This window comes from Passer domesticus, chromosome Z (assembly GCF_036417665.1).
Source record: "Passer domesticus isolate bPasDom1 chromosome Z, bPasDom1.hap1, whole genome shotgun sequence".
Classification (NCBI taxonomy): Eukaryota; Metazoa; Chordata; class Aves; order Passeriformes; family Passeridae; genus Passer; species Passer domesticus.
In genome coordinates this window covers 49120685-49132912 of record NC_087512.1, presented here as the reverse complement: position 1 = coordinate 49132912, position 12228 = coordinate 49120685, and the positions used below count along the sequence as shown (strand labels likewise).

Here is a 12228-nt window from a genome sequence, read left to right as displayed (position 1 = left end):
GCCAGCAACATCAAGTGCTGGCTGCTCACAAATGTGCACCTCTGCCTTGCCCTAAAGACAGCGCCACCCACAGCTGGCACTTACTCTCTTGCAAGGATCAGCCGGGGCTGTCACCACACACAGAGGCTTCTGCTTCTCTCGCTCCCTTTGCTCCTCTTTGCCTTCTTGTCCGGGAGCAGAGGGAGCCACGGGAGAGACGGCTGTTCCTTTCGTCACCTGTGGCAAGAGAGAAGCATGAGGGACACGCCGTTACCTAGCATTCTAAACCCAGTTCTCCTGCCACCTACAACCACATCTTCTAAGGAGAACTCATCAGCTCTCTTAGCAATGGCATTCTAAGTCACTCCAACCAGATGAAAATGGGCCAATTCAACACAACGCTATATGCCTAGGAATTTCACATTCCTCCTTGCCTGCTATCAGCAAGCAACCTTGTCTCTGCAAAACGCAGCTTTTATTTCTTGCAAGCTCTGAAATGGACAAGTAGCAAAGAGCCGCCAAGGCCTTTGCTCTTGCTGCTGCAGACAGGGAATACTACAAGTGGATCACAATCCCATCCTGTGCTGGAAAAGGGCAGGAAAAGTTGTACAGAAGCCCCCTTGCTGGCTGCAGAAAGACAAAATGAACAGGGCTTCTCCTCCTAGCATACCAAAAAACGCAGAAGCCACAGGGTGCAAGCGGCAGCTACTCCAGCCTCAAAAGCACTGGCATGCACTGAGGCCATGTTTGACAGGGCAACAGCCTTTGTGCTCACCGCTGTCACGTCGGCATCTATGGAAGTCTGCCTGAAGGTCCCTCACGAGACTCCCCTTGTCCAGGCGACAGCTCCCTCAGCACCTCCTCCCTGGGCTTATGCTCCACACCCTTGCCCACCTCCCGTCTCCTTCTGGCCACACACTCCAGCCCCTCAATGACTTGCTGCTTCACAGGGGCCCACAACTGCACACAGCACTCACTGCAGCTGCGGCCGCAGCGCTGCCCAGCACAGGCCGGCGCTCACTGCCCTGCTCCTGCTGCCCCTCTGCTGCTGACACAGCCCACCAAGCCCTTGGCCTTCTTGGCCGCCTGCCCACACGCTGCCTCACGTCCAGCTGCTCTGGACCACCAGCAGCCCTGCCTCCTTTTGGCCCACGCAGCTCGCCAGACACACTCTTGCCCATCTGACTTCAAATACTGCATCCTCCATTTCAACATCTCCTTTCTCTTCTCTACAACGCAACACAGCACTCAAGGACTTCCAGCTTCACCCCCACTCCAGCCTCCAGTGCACTTGCCAAAGCTGCAGACTTCACCGCAAAAGGGATCCACAGAAACTCCCCGCTTCTGCCTTTTGCCTCACAAGAAGCCTAAGCCAATACGCACTTCCTTTCCTTGGCCACACGGCACAAGAATGCCCCCCCCACCACAGATTCACGCACAGCACACTCATCTCCTTGCAGCTTATCAAAAGCCAACACACAGCTGGGCCCAAAGAGGCTGTACAAATGAAGAACTGCTCAAGAAAACTGCAGAACACTTCCACAAGCCAACACACCTTTCCACAAAGGAAAAACAAACAAACAAAGCCCTGGGGTCGCCAGCACCACCACCTGTGCCCTTGGCCAATGCACTGCAGAAGCCCAGACATAGAGCTGCACTCAGCCAGGCAGCCAAAAGCTCACCCAGAGCCCCCAGCTCTTCGGTGCCTCAACGTGACTGGGCAAAGGCCAATTTCCAGCTGGCACGGCCTGCAGGAAATGACAACGTCCTGCAGGACTCCAGCACTCCGCCTCCTCGGCCAGCAACATCAAGGGCTGGCTGCTCACAAACGTGCACCTCTGCCTTGCCCTAAAGACAGCGCCACCCACAGCTGGCACTTACTCTCTTGCAAGGATCAGCCGGGGCTGTCACCACAGACGGATGCTTCTGCTTCTCTCCCTCCCTTTGCTCCTCTTTGCCTTCTTGTCCGGGAGCAGAGGGAGCCACGGGAGAGACGGCTGTTCCTTTCGTCACCTGTGGCAAGAGAGAAGCATGAGGGACACGCCGTTACCTAGCATTCTAAACCCAGTTCTCCTGCCACCTACAACCACATCTTCTAAGGAGAACTCATCAGCTCTCTTAGCAATGGCATTCTAAGTCACTCCAACCAGATGAAAATGGGCCAATTCAACACAACGCTATATGCCTAGGAATTTCACATTCCTCCTTGCCTGCTATCAGCAAGCAACCTTGTCTCTGCAAAACGCAGCTTTTATTTCTTGCAAGCTCTGAAATGGACAAGTAGCAAAGAGGCACCAAGGCCTTTGCTCTTGCTGCTGCAGACTGGGAAAACTACAAGTGGATCACAATCCCATCCTGTGCTGGAAAAGGGCAGGAAATGTTGTGCAGAAGCCCCCTTGCTGGCTGCAGAAAGACAAAATGAACAGGGCTTCTCCTCCTAGCATACCAAAAAACGCAGAAGCCACAGGGTGCAAGCAGCAGCTACTCCAGCCTCAAAAGCACTGGCATGCACTGAGGCCATGTTTGACAGGGCAACAGTCCTTGTGCTCACCACTGTCACGTCAGCATCTATGGAAGTCTGCCTGAAGGTCCCTCACGAGACTCCCCTTGTCCAGGCGACAGCTCCCTCAGCACCTCCTCACTGGGCTTATGCTCCACACCCTTGCCCACCACTCATCTCCTTCTGGGCACACGCTCCAGCCCCTCAATGACTTGCTGCTTCACAGGGGCCCACAACTGCACACAGCACTCGCTGCAGCTGCGGCCGCAGCGCTGCCCAGCATTGGTCGACGCTCACTGCCCTGCTCCTGCTGCCCTCTGCTGCTGACACAGCCCACCATGCCCTTGGCCTTCTTGGCCGCCTGCCCACACGCTGCCTCACGTCCAGCTGCTCTTCACCACCAGCAGCCCTGCCACCTTTTGGCCCACGCAGCTCGCCAGACACACTCTTGCCCATCTGACTTCAAATACTGCATCCTCCATTTCAACATCTCCTTTCTCTTCTCTACAACGCAACACAGCACTCAAGGACTTCCAGCTTCACCCCCACTCCAGGCTCCAGTGCACTTGCCAAAGCTGCTGACTTCACCGGAAAAAGGGATCCACAGAAACTCCCCGCTTCTGCCTTTTGCCTCACAAGAAGCCTTCGCAACTACGCGCTTCCTTTCCTTGGCCACACGGCACAAGAATGGGCCCCCACAGCTTCACGCACAGCACACTCATCTCCTTGCAGCTTATCAAAAGCCAACACACAGCTGGGCCCAAAGAGGCTGTACAAATGAAGAACTGCTCAAGAAAACTGCAGAACACTTCCACAAGCCAACACACCTTTCCACAAAGGAAAAACAAACAAACAAAGCCCTGGGGTCGCCAGCACCACCACCTGTGCCCTTGGCCAATGCACTGCAGAAGCCCAGACATAGAGCTGCATTCAGCCAGGCAGCCAAAAGCTCACCCAGAGCCCCCAGCTCTTCGGTGCCTCAACATGACTGGGCAAAGGCCAATTTCCAGCTGGCACACCCTGCTGGAAATGACTACGTCCTGCAGGACTCCAGCACTCCGCCTCCTCGGCCAGCAACATCAAGTGCTGGCTGCTCACAAATGTGCACCTCTGCCTTGCCCTAAAGACAGCGCCACCCACAGCTGGCACTTACTCTCTTGCAAGGATCAGCCGGGGCTGTCACCACACACGGACGATTCTGCTTCTCTCGCTCCCTTTGCTCCTCTTTGCCTTCTTGTCCGGGAGCAGAGGGAGCCACGGGAGAGACGGCTGTTCCTTTCGTCACCTGTGGCAAGAGAGAAGCATGAGGGACACGCCGTTACCTAGCATTCTAAACCCAGTTCTCCTGCCACCTACAACCACATCTTCTAAGGAGAACTCATCAGCTCTCTTAGCAATGGCATTCTAAGTCACTCCAACCAGATGAAAATGGGCCAATTCAACACAACGCTATATGCCTAGGAATTTCACATTCCTCCTTGCCTGCTATCAGCAAGCAACCTTGTCTCTGCAAAACACAGCTTTTATTTCTTGCAAGCTCTGAAATGGACAAGTAGCAAAGAGGCGCCAAGGCCTTTGCTCTTGCTGCTGCAGACAGGGAAAACTACAAGTGGATCACAATCCCATCCTGTGCTGGAAAAGGGCAGGAAATGTTGTACAGAAGCCCCCTTGCTGGCTGCAGAAAGACAAAATGAACAGGGCTTCTCCTCCTAGCATACCAAAAAACGCAGAAGCCACAGGGTGCAAGCGGCAGCTACTCCAGCCTCAAAAGCACTGGCATGCACTGAAGGCCATGTTTGACAGGGCAACAGCCTTTGTGCTCACCGCTGTCACGTCGGCATCTATGGAAGTCTGCCTGAAGGTTCCTCACGAGACTCCCCTTGTCCAGGCGACAGCTCCCTCAGCACCTCCTCCCTGGGCTTATGCTCCACACCCTTGCCCACCTCCCGTCTCCTTCTGGCCACACACTCCAGCCCCTCAATGACTTGCTGCTTCACAGGGGCCCACAACTGCACACAGCACTCACTGCAGCTGCGGCCGCAGCGCTGCCCAGCACAGGCCGGCGCTCACTGCCCTGCTCCTGCTGCCCCTCTGCTGCTGACACAGCCCACCAAGCCCTTGGCCTTCTTGGCCGCCTGCCCACACGCTGCCTCACGTCCAGCTGCTCTGGACCACCAGCAGCCCTGCCTCCTTTTGGCCCACGCAGCTCGCCAGACACACTCTTGCCCATCTGACTTCAAATACTGCATCCTCCATTTCAACATCTCCTTCCTCTACTCTACAACGCAACACAGCACTCAAGGACTTCCAGCTTCACCCCCACTCCAGGCTCCAGTGCACTTGCCAAAGCTGCAGACTTCACCGCAAAAGGGATCCACAGAAACTCCCCGCTTCTGCCTTTTGCCTCACAAGAAGCCTAAGCCAATACGCGCTTCCTTTCCTTGGCCACACGGCACAAGAATGCCCCCCCCACCACAGATTCACGCACAGCACACTCATCTCCTTGCAGCCTATCAAAAGCCAACACACAGCTGGGCCCAAAGAGGCTGTACAAATGAAGAACTGCTCAAGAAAACTGCAGAACACTTCCACAAGCCAACACACCTTTCCACAAAGGAAAAACAAACAAACAAAGCCCTGGGGTCGCCAGCACCACCACCTGTGCCCTTGGCCAATGCACTGCAGAAGCCCAGACATAGAGCTGCACTCAGCCAGGCAGCCAAAAGCTCACCCAGAGCCCCCAGTCTTCGGTGCCTCAACATGACTGGGCAAAGGCCAATTTCCAGCTGGCACGTCCTGCAGGAAATGACAACGTCCTGCAGGACTCCAGCACTCCGCCTCCTCGGCCAGCAACATCAAGTGCTGGCTGCTCACAAATGTGCACCTCTGCCTTGCCCTAAAGACAGCGCCACCCACAGCTGGCACTTACTCTCTTGCAAGGATCAGCCGGGGCTGTCACCACACACGGAGGCTTCTGCTTCTCTCGCTCCCTTTGCTCCTCTTTGCCTTCTTGTCCGGGAGCAGAGGGAGCCACGGGAGAGACGGCTGTTCCTTTCGTCACCTGTGGCAAGAGAGAAGCATGAGGGACACGCCGTTACCTAGCATTCTAAACCCAGTTCTCCTGCCACCTACAACCACATCTTCTAAGGAGAACTGATCAGCTCTCTTAGCAATGGCATTCTAAGTCACTCCAACCAGATGAAAATGGGCCAATTCAACACAACGCTATATGCCTAGGAATTTCACATTCCTCCTTGCCTGCTATCAGCAAGCAACCTTGTCTCTGCAAAACACAGCTTTTATTTCTTGCAAGCTCTGAAATGGACAAGTAGCAAAGAGGCGCCAAGGCCTTTGCTCTTGCTGCTGCAGACAGGGAATACTACAAGTGGATCACAATCCCATCCTGTGCTGGAAAAGGGCAGGAAAAGTTGTACAGAAGCCCCCTTGCTGGCTGCAGAAAGACAAAATGAACAGGGCTTCTCCTCCTAGCATACCAAAAAACGCAGAAGCCACAGGGTGCAAGCGGCAGCTACTCCAGCCTCAAAAGCACTGGCATGCACTGAGGCCATGTTTGACAGGGCAACAGCCTTTGTGCTCACCGCTGTCACGTCGGCATCTATGGAAGTCTGCCTGAAGGTCCCTCACGAGACTCCCCTTGTCCAGGCGACAGCTCCCTCAGCACCTCCTCCCTGGGCTTATGCTCCACACCCTTGCCCACCTCCCGTCTCCTTCTGGCCACACGCTCCAGCCCCTCAATGACTTGCTGCTTCACAGGGGCCCACAACTGCACACAGCACTCACTGCAGCTGCGGCCGCAGCGCTGCCCAGCACAGGCCGGCGCTCACTGCCCTGCTCCTGCTGCCCCTCTGCTGCTGACACAGCCCACCAAGCCCTTGGCCTTCTTGGCCGCCTGCCCACACGCTGCCTCACGTCCAGCTGCTCTGGACCACCAGCAGCCCTGCCTCCTTTTGGCCCACGCAGCTCGCCAGACACACTCTTGCCCATCTGACTTCAAATACTGCATCCTCCATTTCAACATCTCCTTCCTCTACTCTACAACGCAACACAGCACTCAAGGACTTCCAGCTTCACCCCCACTCCAGGCTCCAGTGCACTTGCCAAAGCTGCAGACTTCACCGCAAAAGGGATCCACAGAAACTCCCCGCTTCTGCCTTTTGCCTCACAAGAAGCCTAAGCCAATACGCACTTCCTTTCCTTGGCCACACGGCACAAGAATGCCCCCCCCACCACAGATTCACGCACAGCACACTCATCTCCTTGCAGCTTATCAAAAGCCAACACACAGCTGGGCCCAAAGAGGCTGTACAGATGAAGAACTGCTCAAGAAAACTGCAGAACACTTCCACAAGCCAACACACCTTTCCACAAAGGAAAAACAAACAAACAAAGCCCTGGGGTCGCCAGCACCACCACCTGTGCCCTTGGCCAATGCACTGCAGAAGCCCAGACATAGAGCTGCACTCAGCCAGGCAGCCAAAAGCTCACCCAGAGCCCCCAGCTCTTCGGTGCCTCAACGTGACTGGGCAAAGGCCAATTTCCAGCTGGCACGGCCTGCAGGAAATGACAACGTCCTGCAGGACTCCAGCACTCCGCCTCCTCGGCCAGCAACATCAAGGGCTGGCTGCTCACAAACGTGCACCTCTGCCTTGCCCTAAAGACAGCGCCACCCACAGCTGGCACTTACTCTCTTGCAAGGATCAGCCGGGGCTGTCACCACAGACGGATGCTTCTGCTTCTCTCCCTCCCTTTGCTCCTCTTTGCCTTCTTGTCCGGGAGCAGAGGGAGCCACGGGAGAGACGGCTGTTCCTTTCGTCACCTGTGGCAAGAGAGAAGCATGAGGGACACGCCGTTACCTAGCATTCTAAACCCAGTTCTCCTGCCACCTACAACCACATCTTCTAAGGAGAACTGATCAGCTCTCTTAGCAATGGCATTCTAAGTCACTCCAACCAGATGAAAATGGGCCAATTCAACACAACGCTATATGCCTAGGAATTTCACATTCCTCCTTGCCTGCTATCAGCAAGCAACCTTGTCTCTGCAAAACGCAGCTTTTATTTCTTGCAAGCTCTGAAATGGACAAGTAGCAAAGAGGCACCAAGGCCTTTGCTCTTGCTGCTGCAGACTGGGAAAACTACAAGTGGATCACAATCCCATCCTGTGCTGGAAAAGGGCAGGAAATGTTGTGCAGAAGCCCCCTTGCTGGCTGCAGAAAGACAAAATGAACAGGGCTTCTCCTCCTAGCATACCAAAAAACGCAGAAGCCACAGGGTGCAAGCAGCAGCTACTCCAGCCTCAAAAGCACTGGCATGCACTGAGGCCATGTTTGACAGGGCAACAGTCCTTGTGCTCACCACTGTCACGTCAGCATCTATGGAAGTCTGCCTGAAGGTCCCTCACGAGACTCCCCTTGTCCAGGCGACAGCTCCCTCAGCACCTCCTCACTGGCCTTGTGCTCCACACCCTTGCCCACCACTCATCTCCTTCTGGGCACACGCTCCAGCCCCTCAATGACTTGCTGCTTCACAGGGGCCCACAACTGCACACAGCACTCGCTGCAGCTGCGACAGCAGCGCTGCCCAGCATTGGTCGACGCTCACTGCCCTGCTCCTGCTGCCCTCTGCTGCTGACACAGCCCACCATGCCCTTGGCCTTCTTGGCCGCCTGCCCACACGCTGCCTCACGTCCAGCTGCTCTTCACCACCAGCAGCCCTGCCACCTTTTGGCCCACGCAGCTCGCCAGACACACTCTTGCCCATCTGACTTCAAATACTGCATCCTCCATTTCAACATCTCCTTTCTCTTCTCTACAACGCAACACAGCACTCAAGGACTTCCAGCTTCACCCCCACTCCAGGCTCCAGTGCACTTGCCAAAGCTGCTGACTTCACCGGAAAAAGGGATCCACAGAAACTCCCCGCTTCTGCCTTTTGCCTCACAAGAAGCCTTCGCAACTACGCGCTTCCTTTCCTTGGCCACACGGCACAAGAATGGGCCCCCACAGCTTCACGCACAGCACACTCATCTCCTTGCAGCTTATCAAAAGCCAACACACAGCTGGGCCCAAAGAGGCTGTACAAATGAAGAACTGCTCAAGAAAACTGCAGAACACTTCCACAAGCCAACACACCTTTCCACAAAGGAAAAACAAACAAACAAAGCCCTGGGGTCGCCAGCACCACCACCTGTGCCCTTGGCCAATGCACTGCAGAAGCCCAGACATAGAGCTGCATTCAGCCAGGCAGCCAAAAGCTCACCCAGAGCCCCCAGCTCTTCGGTGCCTCAACATGACTGGGCAAAGGCCAATTTCCAGCTGGCACACCCTGCTGGAAATGACTACGTTCTGCAGGACTCCAGCACTCCGCCTCCTCGGCCAGCAACATCAAGTGCTGGCTGCTCACAAATGTGCACCTCTGCCTTGCCCTAAAGACAGCGCCACCCACAGCTGGCACTTACTCTCTTGCAAGGATCAGCCGGGGCTGTCACCACACACGGACGATTCTGCTTCTCTCGCTCCCTTTGCTCCTCTTTGCCTTCTTGTCCGGGAGCAGAGGGAGCCACGGGAGAGACGGCTGTTCCTTTCGTCACCTGTGGCAAGAGAGAAGCATGAGGGACACGCCGTTACCTAGCATTCTAAACCCAGTTCTCCTGCCACCTACAACCACATCTTCTAAGGAGAACTCATCAGCTCTCTTAGCAATGGCATTCTAAGTCACTCCAACCAGATGAAAATGGGCCAATTCAACACAACGCTATATGCCTAGGAATTTCACATTCCTCCTTGCCTGCTATCAGCAAGCAACCTTGTCTCTGCAAAACACAGCTTTTATTTCTTGCAAGCTCTGAAATGGACAAGTAGCAAAGAGGCGCCAAGGCCTTTGCTCTTGCTGCTGCAGACAGGGAAAACTACAAGTGGATCACAATCCCATCCTGTGCTGGAAAAGGGCAGGAAATGTTGTACAGAAGCCCCCTTGCTGGCTGCAGAAAGACAAAATGAACAGGGCTTCTCCTCCTAGCATACCAAAAAACGCAGAAGCCACAGGGTGCAAGCGGCAGCTACTCCAGCCTCAAAAGCACTGGCATGCACTGAAGGCCATGTTTGACAGGGCAACAGCCTTTGTGCTCACCGCTGTCACGTCGGCATCTATGGAAGTCTGCCTGAAGGTTCCTCACGAGACTCCCCTTGTCCAGGCGACAGCTCCCTCAGCACCTCCTCCCTGGGCTTATGCTCCACACCCTTGCCCACCTCCCGTCTCCTTCTGGCCACACACTCCAGCCCCTCAATGACTTGCTGCTTCACAGGGGCCCACAACTGCACACAGCACTCACTGCAGCTGCGGCCGCAGCGCTGCCCAGCACAGGCCGGCGCTCACTGCCCTGCTCCTGCTGCCCCTCTGCTGCTGACACAGCCCACCAAGCCCTTGGCCTTCTTGGCCGCCTGCCCACACGCTGCCTCACGTCCAGCTGCTCTGGACCACCAGCAGCCCTGCCTCCTTTTGGCCCACGCAGCTCGCCAGACACACTCTTGCCCATCTGACTTCAAATACTGCATCCTCCATTTCAACATCTCCTTCCTCTACTCTACAACGCAACACAGCACTCAAGGACTTCCAGCTTCACCCCCACTCCAGGCTCCAGTGCACTTGCCAAAGCTGCAGACTTCACCGCAAAAGGGATCCACAGAAACTCCCCGCTTCTGCCTTTTGCCTCACAAGAAGCCTAAGCCAATACGCGCTTCCTTTCCTTGGCCACACGGCACAAGAATGCCCCCCCCACCACAGATTCACGCACAGCACACTCATCTCCTTGCAGCCTATCAAAAGCCAACACACAGCTGGGCCCAAAGAGGCTGTACAAATGAAGAACTGCTCAAGAAAACTGCAGAACACTTCCACAAGCCAACACACCTTTCCACAAAGGAAAAACAAACAAACAAAGCCCTGGGGTCGCCAGCACCACCACCTGTGCCCTTGGCCAATGCACTGCAGAAGCCCAGACATAGAGCTGCACTCAGCCAGGCAGCCAAAAGCTCACCCAGAGCCCCCAGTCTTCGGTGCCTCAACATGACTGGGCAAAGGCCAATTTCCAGCTGGCACGTCCTGCAGGAAATGACAACGTCCTGCAGGACTCCAGCACTCCGCCTCCTCGGCCAGCAACATCAAGTGCTGGCTGCTCACAAATGTGCACCTCTGCCTTGCCCTAAAGACAGCGCCACCCACAGCTGGCACTTACTCTCTTGCAAGGATCAGCCGGGGCTGTCACCACACACGGAGGCTTCTGCTTCTCTCGCTCCCTTTGCTCCTCTTTGCCTTCTTGTCCGGGAGCAGAGGGAGCCACGGGAGAGACGGCTGTTCCTTTCGTCACCTGTGGCAAGAGAGAAGCATGAGGGACACGCCGTTACCTAGCATTCTAAACCCAGTTCTCCTGCCACCTACAACCACATCTTCTAAGGAGAACTGATCAGCTCTCTTAGCAATGGCATTCTAAGTCACTCCAACCAGATGAAAATGGGCCAATTCAACACAACGCTATATGCCTAGGAATTTCACATTCCTCCTTGCCTGCTATCAGCAAGCAACCTTGTCTCTGCAAAACACAGCTTTTATTTCTTGCAAGCTCTGAAATGGACAAGTAGCAAAGAGGCGCCAAGGCCTTTGCTCTTGCTGCTGCAGACAGGGAATACTACAAGTGGATCACAATCCCATCCTGTGCTGGAAAAGGGCAGGAAATGTTGTACAGAAGCCCCCTTGCTGGCTGCAGAAAGACAAAATGAACAGGGCTTCTCCTCCTAGCATACCAAAAAACGCAGAAGCCACAGGGTGCAAGCGGCAGCTACTCCAGCCTCAAAAGCACTGGCATGCACTGAGGCCATGTTTGACAGGGCAACAGCCTTTGTGCTCACCGCTGTCACGTCGGCATCTATGGAAGTCTGCCTGAAGGTCCCTCACGAGACTCCCCTTGTCCAGGCGACAGCTCCCTCAGCACCTCCTCCCTGGGCTTATGCTCCACACCCTTGCCCACCTCCCGTCTCCTTCTGGCCACACGCTCCAGCCCCTCAATGACTTGCTGCTTCACAGGGGCCCACAACTGCACACAGCACTCACTGCAGCTGCGGCCGCAGCGCTGCCCAGCACAGGCCGGCGCTCACTGCCCTGCTCCTGCTGCCCCTCTGCTGCTGACACAGCCCACCAAGCCCTTGGCCTTCTTGGCCGCCTGCCCACACGCTGCCTCATGTCCAGCTGCTCTGGACCACCAGCAGCCCTGCCTCCTTTTGGCCCACGCAGCTCGCCAGACACACTCTTGCCCATCTGACTTCAAATACTGCATCCTCCATTTCAACATCTCCTTCCTCTACTCTACAACGCAACACAGCACTCAAGGACTTCCAGCTTCACCCCCACTCCAGGCTCCAGTGCACTTGCCAAAGCTGCAGACTTCACCGCAAAAGGGATCCACAGAAACTCCCCGCTTCTGCCTTTTGCCTCACAAGAAGCCTAAGCCAATACGCGCTTCCTTTCCTTGGCCACACGGCACAAGAATGCCCCTCCCCCCCCACAGATTCACGCACAGCACACTCATCTCCTTGCAGCCTATCAAAAGCCAACACACAGCTGGGCCCAAAGAGGCTGTACAAATGAAGAACTGCTCAAGAAAACTGCAGAACACTTCCACAAGCCAACACACCTTTCCACAAAGGAAAAACAAACAAACAAAGCCCTGGGGTCGCC

General features: G+C 55.4%; 1 protein-coding gene across 20 annotated transcripts in view; it reads right to left on the bottom strand.

The window, feature by feature from the left end:
- Positions 1-12228, bottom strand: part of LOC135290639 (collagen alpha-1(IV) chain-like) — a 68072-nt gene that overhangs the window by 23191 nt on the left and 32653 nt on the right. For 14 of the 20 annotated variants that reach the window (XM_064404575.1, XM_064404576.1, XM_064404574.1 and 11 more), the window contains 7 exons: positions 10733-10864; positions 8957-9088; positions 7185-7316; positions 5409-5540; positions 3633-3764; positions 1861-1992; positions 85-216 (listed from right to left, as the gene is read on the bottom strand). In XM_064404575.1, coding sequence (XP_064260645.1) covers positions 85-216; positions 1861-1992; positions 3633-3764; positions 5409-5540; positions 7185-7316; positions 8957-9088; positions 10733-10864 — 924 coding nt within the window. The remainder of the gene's footprint in view (positions 1-84; positions 217-1860; positions 1993-3632; positions 3765-5408; positions 5541-7184; positions 7317-8956; positions 9089-10732; positions 10865-12228) is intronic. The other 6 variants (XM_064404580.1, XM_064404585.1, XM_064404578.1 and 3 more) reach the window with 5 other exon arrangements.